At 45.4% G+C, this 23,717-nt stretch overlaps 1 protein-coding gene across 2 annotated transcripts in view; it reads right to left on the bottom strand.

Moving 5' to 3' along the window:
• GAB1 (GRB2 associated binding protein 1) overlaps positions 1 to 18,280 on the bottom strand; it is an 82,295-nt gene extending 64,015 nt beyond the window's left edge. The window contains exon 1 of one of the 2 annotated variants that reach the window (XM_081021943.1): positions 17,685 to 18,280. In XM_081021943.1, coding sequence (XP_080878069.1) covers positions 17,685 to 17,756 — 72 coding nt within the window. In that variant the 5' untranslated portion in view covers positions 17,757 to 18,280. The remainder of the gene's footprint in view (positions 1 to 17,684) is intronic. The other variant, XM_081021944.1, reaches the window with a different exon arrangement.
• Positions 18,281 to 23,717: the final 5,437 nt, after the last annotated feature.

The raw sequence follows: 23,717 nt of genomic DNA on the forward strand, positions 1-23,717 counted from the left end.
GTTCATCAAGAACTTCGCCCACTTGACAGCGCCCATCACGGATTGTCTCAGTAGCAAAAAGAAGTTTGTGTGGACAGAAGAGGCCCAGCAATCCTTCGAAAAACTGAAGAAGGCGTTCGCATCGGAAGAGCAACTCCTGCACGTAGATCTGGAGAAACCCCTGAGGCTAGAGACCGACGCGTCCGACAGAGCCGTAGGGGCGGTCCTTTTGCAGCCAGGGAAGGGCAAGCAGGAATGGAAACCGTGTGCCTTTTTCTCGAGAAAACTGAGCAAGTCGGAGCAAAACTATACAGTGTATGACCGCGAACTGCTGGCAATCTACGCGGCCTTTCGTCGTTGGCGTCATCTACTGATAGGGGCGCAACAACAGATCCAGGTTTGCACAGATCACAAGAACTTGGAGTACTGGAGAACCGCACGAGTACTCAACCAGAGACAGATTCGATGGGCACAGGAGTTCTCCAAGTTTTTCTTTGAAATCCGATACGTGCCCAGAGAGGAAAACGTAAGAGCAGACGCTCTCTCGCGTAAACCGGAGTACCTGGAAGGAGAGGGGCCGCCGGAGAAACGACACGTGATCCCCAAGGACCGATGGGTGTGTGGGGGAACTTTGGTGGGGAAACGAGAACTAGCCGGGCTGACCAGAAACGACGTGTTCGCGCAAACTAAAATCCGGGAACTACGAGATGGAAGAAGGACCCAAGAAGGGTTTGAGGAGAAGGAAGGGGTACTGTACTATAGGGGAGCGCTGTACGTACCAGGGGAGACCCTGAGGGGAAAGGTACTTAAACAACTCCACGACAACCCCACAGCAGGGCACTTTGGACAGCACAAAACCATGATGCTCGTGACCAGGCAGTTCTGGTGGCCCAGGGTGAGGGAGGATGTACGGGAATATGTACGGGGGTGCGACCGCTGCCAAAGGGCAAAGGGGGAGCGGGCTGCCCCCACAGGATTACTGGAACCCTTACGCACGCCGGGGAAACCCTGGGAGGTGGTATCCATTGATTTTATGACAGATTTACCCAAGTCCCGGGGAAAGACAGCAGTCATGGTAGTGGTCGACCTACTGACAAAAATGTGCCATTTTATAGCTTGCTCACATGCTGTAATGGCAGAGGAAACAGCCCGGTTGTTTGTGGAGCACATATTCCGGCTGCATGGCGCCCCCTTGAGGGTTATCTCCGACCGCGGAAAACAATTTACTTCCCGGTTCTGGAGGAAGCTCATGAGCTTGCTGCAGGTGGAGGTGGGTTTCTCGACGGCGAGACACCCAGAGACCAACGGGCAAGCAGAAAGAGCGAACAGTATACTCCAGCAATACCTACGCTGCTATGTCAGCGAGAGGCAGAACGATTGGGTAGAAAAACTAGCGCTGGCTGAATTCGCGTACAACAACGCGGAACAGGTGTCCACGGGAATGAGCCCATTCATGGCCAACCATGGGTGTCATCCCAGGGCCTTCCCGGGGAGTGGGGAGGAAAGCTGGAGCGTACCCGCTGCAGAGCAGTTTGTGGAAGAAATGGAGGCCCTACACCAGCAACTTAAGATGAACTTGGAACGGGCCAAGGAAACTTACAAGAGGCAGGCAGACAAGCACCGCAGGGAAGGGGAGACCATACGGGTGGGGGACCGGGTGTGGTTGTCCACCCAAGGGCTACCTTTCAAAGGGGGGTGCAAGAAGTTGCAGCCCAGATGGCTGGGACCTTTTGAGGTAACACAGCAAGTTAATCCCGTGGCATTTAAGCTCAAGTTGCCTGATAGCATGAAAATACACCCGGTTTTCCACAGGTCCCTGCTCTCACCGCATAGGGAAGGGCGGGAATTCCAGGGGCAAGAGGGAGAAGTCACCACACACCCGCAGGTAGAAGAAAGGGAACACCACCACAGGGCCACGGAAATACTGGACTCAAGGTGGCAAGGGCGCCGGGTGGAGTATTTGGTAGCGTGGGAAGGGGAACCCAGGTCCGAAAACACGTGGGTCCCCACGGAAGCCTTCGAGGACAGGTATCTGGTGGAGGTATTCCACCGCCGGTTCCCGGACAAACCCAAACCCCTGGAGAGATTCTGGGAGGAGCAATTTGGAACCACAGATGAGGAAGAGGTTTTTGAGGGATTTTCTGACTCCGAGGAGGAGGGAGGAGAGGTTTCGGAGGAAGAAGAATCAGACTGGGAGGACCACCCCGTTGGCAGGTGGAAGAGCGGGTGGGAAGCGGGTTTCGAATCCACAGAAGATGGTGACAGTTCCTTCCGGGGGTTCCCCGCCTCCTCGGCCGACGAAGGGGACGAAGTTGATCCCACAGGTCGGTCCAGGGGTGGAGGGGATTCTGGGGGGGAGGTGGATGTCAGGGAACTGACATCGGAGCGGGAGGCGAAGGGGAGGCTCCTAGATGATGCTGGAGAAGGACCCAGCAGCAGGGGGAGAAGCAGCTCAGTGGAGGAGGAAGCATTTAAGCGCAACACCAGGAACAAAGGTGGGCAGATGGGGAAATCGGAGAGAGGGCTCCCGGACTCTTCACTGGAACTCAGTGAGGAGGGGACAGGTCCTCCGCTACCTACGCCCTCCCTGTGCAGAAGGCTCCCGCGCAGTGAGAGGAGGAGGAGACTGGGTGTCAAACAACTCTTATGTTGGAAGAGATTCAAGAAACGCCCACTGACGGATTCTGCCAGTGACTGAGGCAGTCATGATTAGAAAGGGCTGTGCAGTCAGAAAGGTTTAACAAGGCAAATTAGCCTAGAGAGGCACCAGTTTACGCACGAGTAACTCATACTCATCACACCTAGCATGTAGAGAAATGCAGACACTCTAGCATATCCTTTGACAATCTGGTGTCCTCCAGATGTTTTGGAACCAAACATTTTGCCTTGTTGGAAAGCACTTTTATTATCTCTCTCACCAGGACTGTGCATCTCAAATTCATGCAAATGAACAGACAAGCACTGAAACAAAACTAAAAAGGGATTTTCAAATGTAGCCCTACCTGTGCTGAACACATGCAAGCCTGGATAAGTTAATGACCTAACCACAAGGTTGTTCTGAGTGCAAACACAATAAAAGACTGCAAAGCACTTCCCAAATTAAAAGTGTTACATATGCATAGATAAACAGTTCTATGATATATATGTGTCCCCTTGAGAGTTTTCCTGTTTACATGAATACAGGTTCTTGCAAGCAGCTTGTAATTTAAGAAACTGCCCCGGAGCAAAGTTGCTGAGCTACACTTTGCTTTTCCAAGCCAAGCTTTCGTTAGAATAAGTCACTTTCAGTTCTTTAGAGGAATGACAACATGAAGGGTTTGAAGAACTAGCAAATGATGCATTCTGAAAAAGCCAAGGTAAAAGTCTAGGTTCAGTTGTCCACGACCTCTTCCCAAATCCACTTCAGATATCAGAGAGGAGGCTCAACTAAGCTAGTCTATGTGGAAGTGGGGAGATAGGACTGACTGTATTTTAGCTTAGAGGATCAAGCCATCCAGCCCCTACATGCAGTCTGAAGTGGTACAACCCAGACACAGACTTACTGCAGTTTGTTTGAGCCAGTGTAGTGGTCAGAAAGTCCGACTAGGACCTAGCAGACCAGGGGTTCAAATCCACACTCTACCACGAAGCTCAATGGGTGATCTTGGGCCAGTCACTGCTGCTGACTCTAGCTTATAGCTCACGAAGTGGTGAGGATAAAATGAGGACAGGGAGAACCACGTACACCACCTTAAGCTCCTTGTGGGAAAGATGGGACACAGATGTAACAGTGAATGAAAATAAATGTTGCGCAACTTGATTCAGACTGGGTCATATCTCCCTTTTTGCTATATTTCCGCATCTAATGCCCAATTCATTTTCTCTGTGGCCACACACTGTTGGGGGTCATCAGGATAAGTGGGCTACCTCTTGGGACATACGGGCAGAGCCTATCACTGGAACCACTGACGTTATCCCGAATCCCTCCCAGTAGCAATAATGGCACTAACTGCACAAACACAACATGGAAAAAAACCTAGATAATTATTCCTTACTTGATGGCAGAGATTACTCCAGCTAGAGGCCCACCTAAATAAAATGGCAGTCAGTAGCCTCCAGGAGGGGGACTAGGCACGTCTTGCAAGGGAGTTGTAGAGATAGGGTATAGCAACTATGGATATAGGGATGACCAATGGATATTTTCATTTAGTTACTACACTTGTGGCCTAGCTTTCCTTCCAAGTTGATGTTCATGGTTCTCAACCACGCCCATTTTTCTGCACAACAAGCTTATGAGGATTGGGACATTAGGCTGAGAGTGTGTGTCTAGTCCAAGGTCACTCAGGGAGCCTCATGCTTAAAGAGGGATGAGAATTTGGGTCTCCCAGGCCTGGTCTAGCACACTAACCACTACATCACATAACTGGCTCTTCACACAGGTAACAGGAGCAAAACATCAAGCTCATAGAATTGCATCAAGGTTCATCTCAACACCAACAAGCCAACACTGCCTCCCAGATTGAGATGGGAGATATCCCAGCTTACATAAACGTTATCCACTGGCACCTTAAAAAACAAGTGGACAAATCTGCTAGTCCCAACAGGACAAAGTTGACCTGCTACTCACAAGAGATGCTGCTGGAGTTTCTCCCCAGCGTTTTCAGCATCTGTTTAATGGATTTTAATGTCACCTATACACAGGATGCTTTGCTAGCAATTAATGTTGCTTCTTAATGGGCAGAACAACATCACAGTTCAGTTTCAACACGAGAAAAAAGTGGGTCAGAATTCTTTAACGCAAATCCAGGCAATTTTTCCAATTGTAAGGAAATTCTTCAGTATAGCGAAGCTTCCAGGGCTTAGACATTATGAGTGCTGCGTCAGATCATTTTGGGAAGAGAAAAAACCTGAAAAACACAACAGACCAGACGTCTGCCTAATAGCTTCAAAGTATTCTTCCTCCCACTTCTTAAAACAATGCACTGAAACCACATGTAACAAGTGCAACTTCATACTTACCATCTTCAGCCCAGATGGAATTCTGAATTTTTTCTAACACGTACATGCATTCACTAACAGGGTGTGAAGGTGCAATTTTTCTAGATACACATGGAAGTGAGCTTTACAGAATTAAATAAAAAAATATTTCCAATGGCAATCAGACTTCCCCTTCTCCCAAGACAGACCTTTGAATAATCGCCAACACAGGCTATGCTTTCAACAAGCTCCACACATACATTGTTACCACGATGCAATTACATTTACTGTAGCCAAGTCTATTGGCCACCGGCTTTAATCAGGTCTTTGTACAGAGCGCACATGATCAACCTCATATTTGAAAAAAAGAATGTTGGCATCGAAGATACGCCTCCTCCGAAAAACAACTGAGCCTTAGAATATAAAACCTCCAGTAACTTTTCCTCTGAAAAACACCACCTTTTGTTCTAAAGTGGCCTTCAGACTAACAACATAGAGCTTATGCAAAATATGTAGCTATGGAGTTCACAAATCAAAGAAGAGAGAGAGAAACTGAGCCATGCGAGAATCCACCAAGAGCTGGGTCTTGCTTCTTATCCCAGAACTGTACATCAGTTTAAAACAGGGATGGCTAACCTTCAATGGTTGGAAGAGCATCCTGGGCAACTCTCCAGCGGCTGCATGCCAGCATTGGATGTAGCCACCACAAGCACACCCACCCACACTCCCATGGACACCAAATGCCAATATACAGGCTCATGGAGACACACACACACAGGCATACATGGTTCCCGCCCCCTTCCTGCCAATCAAATTGCTCACTGACAGTGTAAGAAACTCAGATATATAAGCCAATCACCAAATAGCACATTAAACCTAGGTTTTGGTTGCCACAACAGACTGACTAGTCACCATCAACTCCCCCCAACAGGGACTGTTGTTGTGGTGCTGTTATTGTTGTTATTTTCATTTATATACCACTTTATATTTTAAAGGGGAGGTGGAGCTCAAAGTGGTTTACAACACATTAAAACATTGAATAAAACAATCCAGAACAGTGACAAGACATCTCCACAGATCGGCCAGTTGACTGGCATGGGGACGTGCGCCACTGCAGAAAATACTGCTGTGCACCAGTAAGATGGTGGAGACGTTAGTCGCCAAACTTGGAAGCAAAACATCTTCAGTTGTTCGCAATTGGACGCATGCCAGTCGCAAAACGAGTCTGGTGCCTGAGGGATTTTGAACATTGCTCACTGGATGAGACAGAAGGAAATATTTGCATCTCCATTGTGACAGGGGGCAAAATTTTGACCTCACCACCCACCACAGTACCATGAGATTATAATTGCCCCCTCTTCACTGATCAGGTGGTGATTGCTGGTGGACCACATCTTTCTAAATAACATATGCATATATTGGGAAGTCGCTTTAGTCCTACTTCAGCACATATTACATCCTTCTGTAAATCTGAAAGCACATACATTCTATATTCTGGGAAGTCTGGCATGTACATACAGCTCCCAATCAGGCTCTGACCATGTTCCAGTGGAGCACTAAACCACTAACTATGGCTAAGCAAATTAGGTGAGGCACACAGTTTGAGATCTCCTTCTTCAATCCTTTCTTTTGCGAGTGGGGAAACAAACCACTGAGCAACTGGTTTAGCACTGTGCCTGAACCAGTGCGCTCAGTGTTTCTCTCCATGACCTGGAGATAAGATTCATGTTTGTTATTGGCTTCCCTTTTGTGGCTTGTTTTGCTCCTACAAGTTATGAGCATTGGTTCATATGCAACACTAGGCCAGGGTTTTCCCCCCCTTCCCCTTGTGCATAGGCTCTTTTGCTTAACCATAGTTAATGGCTTAGTGGATGCCCAAATGCAGCCTCTGCTTTAGTCAGGATGGAAGCTTAGCAAGCAAGCATCAGAAGGAACCAAACCTGTTTGCAGCACAGTCAAGAAGCTACAATTACATGTGATGTACAAATCTACAGGCAACGTCTTAAAGTCTGGGTAGACAAGTCTATTAAGCAGCTCCTCTGACCAAGGAAGCGTAGCAAGAAGAGCTATTTTATAGTGGCAGGAATTGTTGGCTAAGAGGAGCCACCTGGGTTATGTCTCATCATATCTGGAAGCTGAAAAAAAGGTTTTATGGCTGTAGAAATTTAGCTAGAATGCCCATGGCCATGGCTGCTATCCTTGTAGTTCAAACTTAACAGCGCCTCTTATATAGTCAGCAACACTAGTTTCTCAGGAAAGGCTAGCAAGTAACTTTAGTATGAACTATAACAATTATTATGCAAGTGTTCACTGCAAGATATGCACAGAGGCAGAGTGTTAAGTCACACCACCCTGTGGGTATAGAATTAAATTTTCCTTTAGCTACACAGCCAGAAAACACTCACTAGTGTAAAAAAGAATTTTCTCAGAGATGCCAAATATCAAGATCCTTAGTCATTTTGAAATAAGATAGATTTCACTTGTCAATAAAAAATAAAACTGCCCAATTTACTAGTGCAAGACTATATACTTCATTTATGAATCGTTCCCATGAAACATTCTGAAGTGATTTGCAACATACTGTATAATACAATTTGCAACACTTATAACACCTTTGCCAACAAAGGGCGGGGGGAAGACTTCAGACATAGCATGCTGTTATAAGTTTGGGGTGGGGAACCATCCTAAATGCAAGAAATAAATGAATGTCAGAATCTAGCTAATATTTGGGATAGGAAGGGGAAATGCAAGCTACAGAAGTGTGCCAGAAACACAGGGGATCCCTGAACCCGCTTATGCAAAACAGCCTTGCCAGCCTGGTTGAATGCAAGCCTTTATGAAACAAGGGCCAGGCACCTACACTTCAAAGAAGGTTCTCAGGTCTGTGCAAAACAGGGTTGCCAAGGTGATGGGGGTGGGTGTGAGGTGACAGTAAAATGTGCTGTTTTGCAGAAGGCTTAGGTTTTTTGGTGAGAGGTGTGCTGGGAAGAAGCAGAAGACAGGCCAGACCTCCATGAGCTGCTGGGCAGGCCAAAACTATCTTTGCTGATGCCTGAAGAGGCTCATAGTTTCAGAGACCGGGAACCATGACTGCTTTGGACTCAAGCTTGCTGAAACTATGAGAGGAGCAATAAGAAACTCTCTTGGGGGTATAATGACCTGCACCTGCTCAATTGCAGACTTCCAGGGGCAAATACGTGTTCATAAACCATATTTCACGAAGACACTAGCCTCCACTGTGCTTTGATTTTCCCAATGGAAACATAACCCTGAGTAAGTGCCTGAAATCCCTGAAATCTCACACAGCTTGTGGGGATTGGGGTGGCATGAAGCTCTCTCTCTCTCTCTCTATATATATATATAGATGACTATACACACTGAATCATCATCACCATCGATTTATGGTCTACAAACCAAAAATGAGATCCAAAATAAAACCATACAAAACATCATCATATTAAGTACAGAGAAAATACAAAGCAGGTTAGAACATAAATGCTATCTGCTCAAGTATGAATATATAAAAGGCAACAAATGCCCCAATAAAGACCAGATCAAAAAACTTACTTTGGAAGAGCAAGGCCAGAGCAAATAAAAACAACAACAGTTAGCTCCAACTGAACCCACTCCTTATCACTTCATGATAAGGTGATGAGTGATGTGAATGTTTCTTTTTCTCCCTGTTCCAATATTGCTTATATTTATTACTATCTGCACAACAATCCCAGCTTTCACAAATTATTTAATAACTGTTCCTTAGTTCAAAATCCTCCACCCTCCACCCACCTTGCTTCCCGTAAACAAGGTCAACACTCTTGACTGCAACGCTAAGCGATGTCTTGCATGTGTGAATGGCCAGTACAGATCCAACACAACAGACTGAACTTGAATTTCACCTCCAACGGCACATCTTTCAGCAGGGTTAGTTGACACACTCAGCTGCCAATCAAATATAGAGGGATCAAACGGTATATATGGGTGTGAGAACCAGACCCTGTTTCTGTATGAGCAACAACTGCCTGCAACATCTGTTCACGAATACAGACATCACCTAGTCCACCTTGGAATAAACAGCATACAGATGGAACATTTCCTGCAAGATCCATTGCCCAAACATGACTAGACAGTTCCTGAAAAAGGTCTGAAAAGCTGCTAGCACACAACAGCATTGCTATTCCCATGTCAAGGAATCTGCCCTCTCAGCAAACAAGAAACAGTTTCATGCATCTTAAAATGTCAGATCTACTGTAGCCTATTAAAATATTTACACAGGAGAAACGGTAGGGTGCTATAAAAAGAAAAACATTTTCTTGTCTCTAGTCTCCCACCCCCACCCCGTAATTTACAATCTAAACATTTCTATCCCAAGGGCAAAGCTTCTTTCCAATGAACTGCATGCAGCCAGCAGTCAGGGCGGGGGAAAGTGTGCCTCTCAAATATCAAGTGTTAGGGAACAAGTAATCCTGTTGCAAAAACCTGGCATCAAAAATTATGTTTAGAAAGGGGTAGAAATCAGATCATCAACATGAATGTGGGCAAACTTTATTTCCCTCCCTACCCCCAAAATAATCAGAACAACAACTCAAAATGTACATTGCACCTATTTACACACATAGAGGTGTATAAAAGGACAGATAAACAACAAATGATCCACGGCTAGGAAGAGCCAAAGCCAACGACCTGCATATCCAAGGCTAAGATCACGCCAGCCCATAATTATTGCCATAAGAACGGAAAGGATGGCCTACTTCCATATGAAACCTGCACCGGCATTAAGAAAATCACAGTAGCCTTTTCCCACATAGGATAAGAGGTCCTTTTCAGTGTTTTGTGGTGCTGCATTTTTGGAATGACAACCCCATAAATCATCACCTGGTGCCTTCTTTGTTGAGACTCAGGTTCCAAATTAATACCTTTTTGTTTGTCTGTATTTCAAGTGGTACATATGAGCACTATCGTTTAAACATCTGGAAATACAATGAGGGAAGGCAAATTTAGGTTGCTGAATAGGATGTTGAAATCCAGAAATGTTACCTGTTCTGCATGCAAGGCCAACAAGGAATCAATGCACAAGTAGCAGTGGCACCAGGAGGAAGGATTTAATTTTTTGTTAGGCACTGGGGAACATGATGACATAAGCCAGACCAGAACAAGGCACCAACTTCAGACTATTGGTGCTCAATGTCTAAAAGGTTGCAGCACAATTTTTAAACCATCTCTAGGTATGGCCAGATCTAAGAACATGGATAACAATGACAGCAACTCCAAAAAGCTCAAAAATTTAAGAGGAACAAACTTCAGAGAATCACTGTGAGTAGAAATACTAGACCCAACAAGTAGTGGGGACATAGTGGCCTGTTTTGCAAGCCATGCTAAGTCAAACCCCCACAAAAAGAGATTTCAGCCACTTCCCTCCTCTCTGGTCATTCTGCTGGTGCAGAATGGCTCAGTGTCTTATCTGAACCTGGGCTCATGGTTTTGTTCTCCTGGCAAATCACAAGCTGTAAATCATAGGATCAATTTTGGTTACAGGTCATGGTTAGTCCAGAGAGAGCTAAGCGACAACCGCAGGTTCAGACAGAACGCTAAGCCAAACCATGGCTTAGCTCAGCACAGCATTAGAACAACTAGTGAGATGAACAAAACAGTTGCATTCTCCTCTCCCAGAGCCAAGTATTCATGCTAAGCCATCACTCTTATGACCAAAACATTGAAGGTGATCTTGAGATAGAGAAAAATTAAGGGCACAGCCAAAGGAAGAAACTATTCTAATGTGAGACCTTATCTATATTTACATTGACTAGGTACATACACATCAGGTTGCAACAGGGAGGTGAAATTTCTAGATACAACAAATAATTGTCCCTTATAACCATTAGCTGAGAAGCTGGCTCAAACTTGGACTTAATTCTGAACAAAGCCCATAATCTGGTGAAAGATGTAAGAGTTACTGAACCACTGGGGAGCAGTGACCACAATGCTATCCAATTCAACATGTATGTAAATGGAAAGTTGCCTAGAAAGTCCCAGTGCAGTCATATTTAATTTCAAAATAATTGAAGTATTAGCTAGAAAGAAGCTGGAAGCAAGTCTGTTAAATGGGTCAAATCTCCCCAAGATGCTGTGAGGTTATTTAAAAATGAGAACAGAAGCCTAGATAGGGCAGATAAGAAAAGTATGAAACAAGTCGCCAGTTAGCAAGCAGAGTCAAGGAAGGCAGAAAGAGCAAGAAAGTTTCCTCCAAAAATGTTACATCCTTGCCCAGCTGAGGAAAATTTAAAGGAGCAGCAATTCTGGCAAAAGAAAATCTATGCTGGCAAGCAAAAGCAAAAACAGCAGGAGCTCCTTGCTACAAACATCAAAATGGCCAATGAACTTTTCTTTAAATATATCTGAAGCAGGAAACCAGCTAACTATGGAGGTGGCTGTCTATGAATTGCAGTCGTATTTAAGATGCCATCCAAGTAGTCAGCTGTGAAAGGGGTACTGAAGAAACTTGGGAAGAATGCAGAGAGAGAGAATGAATTCTTTAAACCAGTATTCTGTGTGGAAGATGTTGGACAGATACTTGTGGCTGAACCTCTTTCCCTACCCCCAAGAGGGCAGCTGAAGTAGTAAGAGGCAACAGGAACTAACAGCTATGGCTGCAATCCCATCTTCACTAGCCTGGGAGTAAGTCCCACTTAATTTAATTAAACTAACTTCTGAGTAGATATGTATAGAAGTACACTGGTAAAAACACAAAATATGACACAGAAACACTGAGATTAGACCAATACCAGATGGTTGGGAGGTAGGCAATGTAGCACCAATTTAACAGGGGACAGCTGTACAAAATTACAAGCCCATTGCCCCAAATTTGTTCCTCATAAACTAGTGAATATTTCTATTAAAGTTAGAATTACTGAGCACGTGGAAGAATAAGTCTCACTGAAGGAGAATCAGTATGCTTCCTGCAAAGGGAAATCCTATTTGAGTAACCATTTTTGCAAGGGAAGGGATTGAACAACAGTGCCAGAAGCCAGGCTGGCACAAGCATGGGGAACCTGTGACTCTTCTGGTGTTGTTGGGCTCCAACTCCCATCAGTCCCAGCCCCCAACTGGCCAGTGCTGATGGATGATGGAAGTTGTAGTACTTGGAGGTTACCAAGTTGGGGAAGACTAGCTTGCACACCTGCTCCCAACCTGGCTCAATACTGCTTCTGATCTTGACACCCTCTGTCAGCTGCACTTCGCTTCTGCCTCTGCCCCTTCTGATCTCCATACGCCTTCTCAATAAATCAATTAGAAGTAGAATCGACATAGGCAATGCGCAACACATAATTGAACTGATGGCATCTGCTGTCAAAATATGTGTTGATGGCAGCTGGCTTACATGGCTTTAAAACAAATGGCTTTAGACAAATACATGGCAGCTAAATCTGCCAATAGCGATTATCCTTAAAAGGAACCTCTCCATGTTAAAGAGACAGCAAGCCTCTGGTAAAAGTTGCTGGAGGAAAGACATCACTTCACATCCTATTTGTGGGCTTCCCAGAATCATCCCAGTTGTCCAGTGTCAGAAGCAAGATGCTGGTTGACCACTGTGAGAATAAGGATGCTGAACTAGTTGGGCCTTTGGCTTGACCCACCAGGTTCTCTTTTGCTGGGATAAAGTAACCATCTCAGGAAAGTCTAGTGGAGTTTCTGTACAATGTTGACTGTGTGCTTGGGAGTCCCTTTAGTTTTTTATGTTGTCCTCCCTCCCCAATATTTTTGGTACTCCATAATAGTTGCAAATTTGACAGATCTGCAAATACAAAACAAGAAAACCTGGCATCATAAAAGGAAAACCCAGATCTCACATATCTAAGATCTTCTTCTGATAGAATGGGGCATGGAAGGAGGAGGAGGATACACGAGGAAAGAGCCTTCTGTTGCTCCAGTTTTTTGAAAGATATACTACTGCTCATTCACTTGAGTAAGTTTACATGAGAGATGGTACAGCAACACATCTTTTGAATCTGTTTTGAATCACTTCAGTCATTCCAGTAAATTTATTCTAAGTGGCTGCACATAATTTAAATCCCCAAGAGCACTGTGGAAAAATGAAACCTTGGGAGAACCCAGTGACATTTAGCCTGATCAAACCTACTCAAGAAAAGGTGTGGCAACTTGCTTTCTGAATTTTTCAAGCAACAGTTTCCTTTAATGTTGATTGGGCAGAGCAACAGTCTTAGGCTAAACACAACCACAACAATACTTATCCCAAATCCAGTTCGCAAAGCCCTCCAGGAGACCTTAAGCTAAGTCACAGGAGACAAACAATGCATCAGAACTTGTAAGCTAAGCAAAACAGGAGTCCATACAACCAGTTAAAGGACGGGTTTGAAGGGAAGATGAAAGCTTGCTTGCAGTCGTGAACGCCAAGTAGGGGATTTTACTGGATCACAAAACATGTGAGGCAATAAAGTTCCACACTAGTCAGGAAAGGAAATGTGAAGTGAAAGTCTGCCATACAGCATTTCTAGAAGCAACCCTGAAGAACAAATATGCCTGCAGTAGGCACTAGGAATACTGCACAAGAAATTCATATTTATCAGCCTGGCCTCTCCTGCTTTTGCCTGAACATAGTTGCTTTAGCCCCCTCCTCAATATGAAGCAAATGAACAAATATCTGCCAGAAAAATGGAAGGAAATCCCACATATGTAGTCCCACTTATTAAGTTAAGCATGATCATCCACTTTATCTTTCAGTAGAAATGCCTCAGTAGGGTTGACAGAGGAGAAAAGTAATATACATTGAACCAAAGCACGTGTGACAGGACTATAAATAAAGGAGTTAATGATTACCTCAATTTATTGTACTAATTGCTCCTAGGAGCCCGCCTCAGAAGAAACAACAACTGGATCTCTTCTACCAAAAACAAACCATACACCCATTCACCACACCCAAATAGAATACTTCTCTGCCCATAGACACAGGTTTTATTAACTTCCTTACCACCCTCATATAATAAAGTGGTAGGCTCTTTCTTCTTGATATGATGCTTCACAATCTACTTCCCAGAGGCCAGAGATGGAGAGCATTTAGAATATGGATGACAAATCACTAATGAGGAGATGGAAAGAAGACTTCAAAACTGAGGGGTAAGACCTTTACTAGTTCTAATTAGAGGCACTTGAGGAACTCAGTCTTTGCACATTCCAAAATGGACTGGATTGATCTGCATCTCCCAAACCAATACACAAATTGGAACATAGTTATCCACTAGCTTTCACACTTCCTGAATGTTCCAATGCAGTTCTTAGTTCAAAAAACAATATAACCTATATTGACAGCACAATCTTATCCATGTCTACTTATAGTCAGTCCAATTAAGTTCAATGGGGCTTACACCCAAAGTATAGGATTCGAGCCTTAACAATTTTTAAAAGATATCTTACATTTCAAAATTCATTTTAGACAAAAAATATACTCAGAAATGTGTGTTTAAATACATATTTCTATTCAAATTGGTGGAGTTTCTTAAGCAGATTAACATGGAAACAGCATGGATTGATGGGGTGAACACAAAGCAAAAGTGATGCAAACTGGAAATAGACTTATTCACCCATCCTTGCTTATAGTATAATATTTGAATGATTGATATGTGTATTTTTATAATATTATTTTCTGTTGAAACACTCTAAAAAGAGGCTTGCAATTGAAAGGAAAACAGGAAAGTATTTAATATACTGCAGCAGCAAGACTAAATGGATGATATCCTACTGAGCTGAACTCAGAGTAGACCTATTAATATTAATGGACAAATCAGTCATGCCCTTTGACCTCAATGGGTCTGCTCCAAGCATGACTTAGTGGGCTATTGCCCTATAAATCTGATCCAAAGACTGCCTTCCTTCCTCCAAATGAAGAGGCCTTCTCCATTACAGGAAGGTAACTTTTGAAGCTAACCCAACGCTTCACCTAAGTCTGACACTATGATGGTATTCCCTCAATTTTTTGCCTGATTGCTTAAATGTCAACCATAGAGAAGTGATTCACCAGCCTAGTTGCTTCATATACTGTTCCTCCAAAGATTATTTTGAACTGCTATTCCACAGAGACAAGCTCATGTCCTTGGGCTTTTTCACATGTGCCACTAACCCTATTAGTCATTAGTTCAGGTCATGGCCAAAGCTTTCTCTATGCAGAAGCCCAATTTCATCTCATCCCAAGATTCTACTCAGGTACTGTTTTTTAAAATCAGACTTGCTTAAACCACTTATCCCTTTACCACTTCAAACCCAGATTTGCTTAAAGGATCAAGGTGTTTAATGGAGCTTGAAGCAAGACTTAGGGGCTTCTCACTCCTGTCCCTTCCAAGGATAAATATGTGATAACTTGACGATCACCACTGCAAGACAACATAGGTGACAACATGCAAGGAAAGAGTTATAGGTTAATAAGGATATTTAGGTATTTCTAATGTTAGCATGTCTACTCATATAAACTACTTGAATGCCTCCATTACTGAGACATTTCCTCTGTATCAGAAAATGATGAATTATCTACTTCAACAAGCCAAACTCTGCTAAGCATTTAGAGCCCACCTACAATGTATCATACCACTTTAAACAGTTGTGGCTTCCCCAAAAGAATCCTGGGAACTGCAGTTTCCGAAGGATGCTGTGAGTTTAGGAGACGCCTATTCCCCTCAGGGGATGTGGGTGGCGCTGTGGGTTAAACCACAGAGCCTAGGACTTGCCGATCAGAAGGGCGGCGGTTCGAATCCCCGTGACGGGGTGAGCTCCCATTGTTTGGTCCCTGCTCCTGCTAACCTAGCAGTTCAAAAGCACGTCAAAGTGCAAGTAGATAAATAGGTACCGCTCCGGCGGGAAGGTAAACGCCGTTTCCGTGTGCTGCTCTGGTTCGCCAGAAGCGGCTTAGTCATGCTGGCCACATGACCTGGAAGCTGTTCGCCGGCTCCCTCGGCCAATAAAGCAAGATGAGCGCCGCAACCCCAGAGTCGGTCACGACTGGACCTAAAGGTGTCCCTTTACCTTTATTCCCCTCAGAGAGCTAGAATGGTGTAACAATCAAAATCTCTCTCTCTAGGGGAATTGCAGCTCTGTGGGGAGATAGGGGGCTGCTAACAACTCTCAGCACACTTAACAAACCACAGCGCCCATAATTCTTTGGGGGGAAACTATGACTGTTTACAGTGGTTTCATAGCGCTTTAAATGTCTAGTGCAGATGGGACCTTAGTCAGGGCTAGACAAGTCTTAAAAGGTGAAAATGGTTGCTTTTTGTTTTCTAAGGACAGTCTCTCTTTTTGCTGTACTAACTAGAGTACTTAGTGTTTTGTTTCTGTTTTGTTTAGAGACCAGAATCCAATGGTGTAGCTTGAGAAATGTTATGCCTGAAGGTATGAGAGAGAATGGGCAGTCTCATTCGCACCCCTAGGAGTGAAGGGATTAAAATAACATGTATTGAAATGTAGAAATTTAGGAGGCAAAGGTTTGGTATTAAAACCAAAGGCTTCCAGGAGTATTTGGTCTTCCTATCCTAATCTGAATGGCACTAGGGATAACACAGTTCTGCCAATTAGTTACATCTCACTGCAACTAAAATACATAATCTATAGAGGCACCACATATTAGAGACGGCTGCAAAATCATCAATGATATATGTAAGAATCGATGTCACGAGCAGATTTTATTTATACATGACTGCACAACTCAGATAAACTAGATTTGTGCGCATTTCAAATGGACTAATACACATGGGAAGGAAAATGAGGGAATAATCTGTGTTTTTTTAAAAAAAATCCTTGGTTTCTAAGCATCTGTGGTACCACCCCCACCCCAAAATCACTGCGTTACTCTGATACTCTGGCTTCCCCATTGGGTGTCCTTTGAGTGGCAATGTCTGCTGCACATACAAATCTTAAACAAACACACAAGCTCAGATAAGTTGTGTTATGTGCACACTACACTAGGAAGCCATATGGCTGCAGGTTCACATGTAGCTCCAACAACACACCTACATGCACGATTATGGACATGCGACTATCTGTTCACAGCCTGCAGGTTATTTATTGCACGGGTGTCCTTTCAGTGGAGAGGGGGGGGGGGACCCAGCGCCTTATATTTGTATTTTATGCTGCAAATCGGACTGGACAGACATCATATACAAGGATAACCAGCGGAAGTTCGAAGAACAAAATTATCACCCTATTCCAAAAGGATCTCCCGTCTTCCACCCCTTTTTTTTTTCTTTTTAAGACAACCATTCCAGGAAAAAAACAGAAACTTAGCGTCCTCTGGACTCAACTTCGCCCGCTCCCCCACCGCCATCCCCTGGCAAAGGGCACTGATAAAGAAGAAGGTGGTAAAAGTTGTGTCCGCTCAGGGCCTTTTGCAAAACGCTGAGAAACCAGAACTGCGCACTTGGCAGTTTTGAAAAGTACTTGGGAGGCTGACGGGCTCCGCGGCTGCCCCGAGCACCTTCGGGTGGGCAAACCGAGCAGCCCCGCTCGCCAGGGGAGCCTTCACCGCAGCCCAGGTTGGGTGGGACGCTCCGGGGACCGAGAGAAGCTGAGGCGCAGGAGGAGGAGGAGGAAAGGGAGAGCTGAAGAAAGGACTGAGGGCGAAAACACACACACAGGAAGGAAGGAGGAACGGAGAGCGGCGGCGGCGGCTGCAAGCCGAGGGACGCCCCTGCCAGCACAACCCGCAAGCCGCGGCAAAAAAAAGAAAAAAAGAAAAAAAAGAAGGCACTTACGTAGCGTTTCAACTTCTTCTCCGGCGGCGACTTTCGGAGCCAGCCCGAGCAGACCACTTCGCCGCCGCTCATGGCTGCTGCGCACCGGGCGGAGGGAAGGGAGACTCTTCCTTGGGCAGCTGCGGTGCGCCTGGGCCGAGAGGAGGCAGCCCAGAGAGAGAGAGAAAGGGAGAGAGGCGCGCACACAACAGGAGCACCGCGCCTGCCTGCCTGCCTGCCTGCCTGCCTGCCTGCTCCGGCCTCCTCCGGCAACTCTGGGGGAAGGGAAAGAGGAGGGGAAAGAGGAGGAGGGAGGGAGGAGGAGACGGCCGGGAAAGAGCAGGAGAGGGAGAGAGGGAGGGACGGGCCGAGAGAGGTGGTGTATTTATGTGTGTATCCAAAGGCACACACAGGGAGAGAGCCCACGTCGGGCCGGAGGGACAGAGGCGCTCCTTCTCCTCCTCCCAGCCGACGGGTAGGGAAAAGACACAGAGCGGCCACCGTAACTTTCGGCTGGCAGCTCCTGGGCAAGCCTGGACGCTGCTACAGCCGGCGCTTTGTCCCTTCCTGCTACAGCGGGGAGGAGGAACCCGGCCGGTTAGTCCCGTCCCCGCTTGAAGTGCTGCCTCGACGGTCCTCGCTGCAGCTGCAGCGCTGAGCCAGTTCAGGGGACGCCCCTCTGGAATCCTGAGGGCGGCGGAATTCTGCGCTCAGAACGTCAGAACTGTTAAAAACCCGGGAAGGCGGGGACGCAATTCCGCGTGTCCACCGCGGGCGAGAGGGGCGCTGCCCCAGAGGGGCTCCCCCGCCCCTGTTCAGCAAGCGGAAAGTCCAGTTTGTAACAGCTCGATCCTAACCTATGGCTACCTGGAAGTAAGCTCTGTTGAATTCAGCGGGGCTTACTCCGAGGTAACGGGGGTTAGGATTGCAGCCCGAGTGCCCTGCCTTTGGAGCCCGCTCTGCTGTGACGCTTCCCACCCCTCCCTAAACCTTTCTCCCTTCTTCTTCCCCCAGCGTTGGCCTCTATAGCTCTTCTGCGTGCTTTCCGTCCAAAGCAGAGGAAGCGAGTGTTTTCCCCACTCTCTGAAAGTCGGCCAGAGGTTGCTCGCTCGCTCGCTCTCTTCTTTTGCTAACGAATAAGGGAGGGAGGGGACTCAACCCTACGGAAGGGATCCTGGGATCTGTAGTGCGCAAAAGTAGTCGATTGCACAGAAGGGTAGTTGCCGAAGCAGGCCTGGGAAACGGAGAGAAACTTCTTCTGGAGAATGCTAGATTCTTGCCAGGATTGCTCTGGAAAGTTTCTCGGGAGCTCGAGAGGACGACTTTTGGATAAGGGGAGGCGGGATTGTGTCAGTTCAAGGAAATGAAGCGCCTTGTACAGACGGTGGGGGTGCTCAGCCTACTTTTCATGACATGGGTGTAAAGCTGAAAAATATAATTGCAGAAATTATATTTTGAAAGTAGGTCAGGTGAAACTCTTTGGAGTAAAATGCTTATGCAACAGATGGTTTTCATTACCCAGCCTCCTTTTTTTATATTCCTCCATTCCACACATTTTCAGAGGAGATGCTGGGCTGAATTAGAATACGATAATCTGGTGCACCTCAGATTATTGCTGGACTAAAACTCCCATCATCCCTGGCTAAACTGATTGGACCTGAAAGGAGCCGGAGTCCCAACAACAACTGGATGACCACATGTTTCCCCTCCCTGCCATATGAATATTGTGATACCCAACTTAAACCAAGCAATGGGAATATCAATCGCATTTCCCATCAACCTAAGCCATTTTCATCTAGTCCCCAAAGCTTTCTGCATACATCAAGCCAGATACACGTAAGGAAGATCAAAGTTGGCAAAAATACAGTTTTAATAATTTAACCAAGGCATTATAAGCACCACTCCTTGTGTTTGCAAATTGCTATGCCTTTGTGAGTATATGGAGGGAAGGCAGGGTAGGAGAGTAGGAGTGATGCAAAATAGAGGTGGGTGAGTCAGAAATGTGGGCACAGGGTTCTCTAGCCCTTAGCAAGCTGAAGCTGGGAGCTGAGGTGGCTGAAAAGTAACAGACAGTGTGCAACTTGCTTCCTTTTTTATTGGGTGGACTGAACTCACAAGACACACACCAATCTCCTGCTGCTCCTTTATTGCTGAAAAGAGCAGGGTTGAGGTCGTATCCTGAGGATGTGCTTCCTCCAAGCCCGATTTTTCTGCAAATGATTATTTAATTTTTAATCAAACATACCGCTTAATATAAAATATCTCTAAGCGGCATACACAAAACTGAAGCAACAACAGACAACTTAAGCAAAATATTACAAAAATACAGATTTACATATAAAAATGTTACCTTAATACAAAGTTACTAATACTGTATATATAAAAATCAATATCAAATCATTTTCATTCTGGCGCACCTCATCTCTCTGATTATGGGTTCTCACCCAGGGTCCAAACAAACTCTCAGCTTACCCACAAGTTTTACAACAATAAGAGTTCCTGGAAACAGTGGGTATCATCCTAGTCTCGTGCTAGACTTGCTTGTTATGGGCAGGTCCAAGGTGGATGGTACTTTCTCAGGCTTCCCACAGCTGTGTCCCATTCAGCTGCAGTCTTCATTGCAGCCTCACACAAATGTGTTTACACACCCAGCACTCCCCTGCAATCGCACTTCAGAAAAGCTTCTCTGCCATTATTATTCTCTCATTGAGGACACATGAAACACCTTGAAGGAACCTTAAAACAGTTTGAAAGTGTGTGTTTAGGGGAGGGTTAAATATATTACTACATCAAATAGTTCATGCCTTCAGATGCTGTAGCATTCACCCGAACTTGCTATAAGTCTGTACAGTGGTACCTCGGGTTAAGTACTTAATTCGTTCCGGAGGTCCGTTCTTAACCTGAAACTGTTCTTAACCTGAAGCACCAGTTTAGCTAATGGGGCCTCCTGCTGCTGCCGTGCTGCTGGAGCCCAATTTCTGTTCTTATCCTGAAGCACTATTTCTAGGTTAGCGGAGTGTGTAACCTGAAGCATATGTAACCCGAGGTACCACTGTATTATAAAGGAGTAATGAGACTGTGGTCCACCTAGATGTTGTCATCTCCACCTTCCATCAACCTCAGCCAATATGACCAGTGGTCAGGGATGATGTGAGTTATAGTTTTGGAACAGCTAGAAGGTCCCAGCTTCCACATGCCCACAATACAGGACTACTTGGTTCCTATTATACAGAATTTAATAAACCGTATGAAATTAAGCCATATACACATTTGATGTGCACTATACAGGTCTTTTCCTGCACACAGTTTTTAATCATAATTAATCAATTAGTCACAGTTATAAAATACGAGTTTTCCTTTAGAGCTGCTGTGTCTGAAAGGTTTTTCCAGTACGGACGGCAGCATTGCATTAAATAAGCAATCTACCAGCATGAATTTCCAAACAAGAACTTATTTGGGTAGCTGTCATCATCAGCGTCAAATATTATTTAACATGAACCAGGCCATAAGACTCTTTATGACTACATAGAAAATAATTTCAACTTGTAACAGCTGCTATTAATAGCAATTCCCTCTCTTGAGGAGAAATAGCCCCCCTGGTGTGCTAGACTATTGTGGGGAATTGTTTTGATAGTCAATGTGCAGGTGAGTCACCCAAGTTCACAACATTTCATGGTTACCAAATGCTCTTGAATTTCAACCATGCTAATTATAAAAGAAAAGCCAAAACAGTGCTTTGGGACTCTGAAATTAGTATCTTGTGACTTTTTAATGAGAGCAATTAAGAGTTTTTGCTGTCTAGTTGGCCTTAGTTTTTACTTCACCTTAAGTGCTAATAATGCACAATTATATATTTGCATGGATGCATTTAAAGCAGTGGGGAGAGCCTTAGATCTGCTAGCCAAATGTAGCTCTACTGACCTGGACTTTGACCTGATCATGTCCACATGCCCCCCAGTGGTTTGTCATCCTTGAGTGCTTTTGCCTGGCTGGAATGTGTCCTTCAACTAATGCTTCTTGCTTGCCTGGATGGCGTGTATTGTGTGTGTGGAATTCCCTGTCATATGTGGCTGGAATGTAGCCTACTTTACAGAGATAAGAGTCACATCTGTTGCTCTGCCGGCTCTTGCTTCAGGCATGTGGGCCCTGGAAGGTTGGTCAGAAAGGAATGCAGCCCTGGAGCTGGAAAAGGTTCCTTACTCCAGGTTCACAATAGCATATACAGTGGTACCTCAGTTTATGAGTTTAATCCGTTCCAGAAGTCCATTCTTAAACCGAAACCGTTCTTAAACTGAGGCACGCTTTTCCTAATGAGGCCTCCCACCACTGGTGCCCTTCCACCATTCGGCTTTCATTCTTGGATTAAGGTAAAGTTCTCAAACCGGGACACTACTTCTGGTTTTGCGGAGTTCGTAAACCGAATAGTTCATAAACAGGGCTGTTCTTAAACTGAGGTACCACTGTACATATGGCCTGGGTAATTGAGCAGAATCCTACTTGCTACTTTTAGGGACAGGCTAGTAAAGCTCAGTGGGAGAGTACATGCTTTGTTTGCAAAAGGTCCCAGGTTCAGATCCCTGTCTTCTCCAGTTTGAGCTGGGAAAGACTCCTGATTGAAACTTCAGAAGCCGCTGCCAGTCATTGTAGACAATGCTAAGCTAGAATGACCAATGCACCATCCTATATTCCTTCCTGTGATAGCATTATCAATGAGATAATGCATACAAAAAACTAAGTGTGCCTACATCCTAGTAAAATCAATGGAATCAACACCTGGGTCCTACACCTATCTACCTGTGAGTTCAGTGGGGTTATTCCCAAGTATGTGCTCATGGGTTTGCAGCAGTACAACAGTTCTGACATCAAGCTAGAACTAAAAGCTATTCAAATAAATGAATTAGTAGGAGATTCGGGGGAGACAAAATACTTTCCCACACAATCATAGAATTGTAGAGTTGGGAGGGACAACGAGGGTCATCTACTCCAACTCCCTGCAGTGCAGGAATCTTTTGCCCATCATGGGGCTTGAACCCAAAATCCTGAGGTTAAGAATCTCATGCTCTACCGTCTGAGCTTTGCATTGTGGATGGAATTTGCTGCCCCAAAATGTGGCCTTGGCAAATGGACTGCATGTGCGCCATTCCACTCATGCAATGGGATTTCCTCTGCCCTCCCTGCACAACCCCAAATCCTGCTCCAGAGGGGTCATCCAAAACTTGTGATCACATTTTGAGGGTTTGCAGGGCGCTGCAGTGGGAAATTCCATGCAGCAAGCAGAAGTCTGTTGCGCAAGCGGAACAGGAGAGTTGGATGCAACCCAGTAAGTCTACCAGTGACTGCCATTCTTGATATGGATGTTCCAGGTTCAGAGGCAGAATACCAATTGCTGGGGTGCAATAACATGGCAGGCTACTGCTTTTGGTGCCTTGTTTGTCAACTTCCCAAAGGCATCTGTTTGACTCTTGTGGGAAGCGGGATGCAGGACTGCGCGGACCTTTGGTATGATCCATCATGGTACAGTGACAAACCTAGACAGCATCTTAAAAAGCAGAGACATCACCTTGCCAACAAAGGTCCGTATAGTTAAAGCTATGGTTTTCCCAGCAGTGATGTATGGAAGTGAGAGCTGGACCATAAAGAAGGCTGATCGCCAAAGAATTGATGCTTTTGAATTATGGTGCTGGAGGAGACTCTTGAGAGTCCCATGGACTGCAAGAAGATCAAACGTATCCATTCTTCAGGAAATCATCCCTGAGTGCTCTCTGGAAGGACAGATTGTGAAGCTGAGGCTCCAATACTTTGGCCACCTCATGAGAAGAGAAGACTCCCTGGAAAAGACCCTGATGTTGGGAAAGATGGAGGGCACAAGGAGAAGGGGACGGCAGAGGACGAGATGGTTGGACAGTGTTCTCGAAGCTGTCCAAACTGAGTATGACCAAAGGAAGGCAGTGGAAGACAGGAGTGCCTGGCATGCTCTGGTCCATGGGGTCACGGAGAGTCGGACACGACTAAACGACTAAACAACAACAACATCGTGGTGCTCCTAGTGGAACT

Source organism: Podarcis pityusensis (genome assembly GCF_964106645.2).
Source record: "Podarcis pityusensis genome assembly, chromosome: 9".
In the NCBI taxonomy this organism is placed as follows: Eukaryota; Metazoa; Chordata; class Lepidosauria; order Squamata; family Lacertidae; genus Podarcis; species Podarcis pityusensis.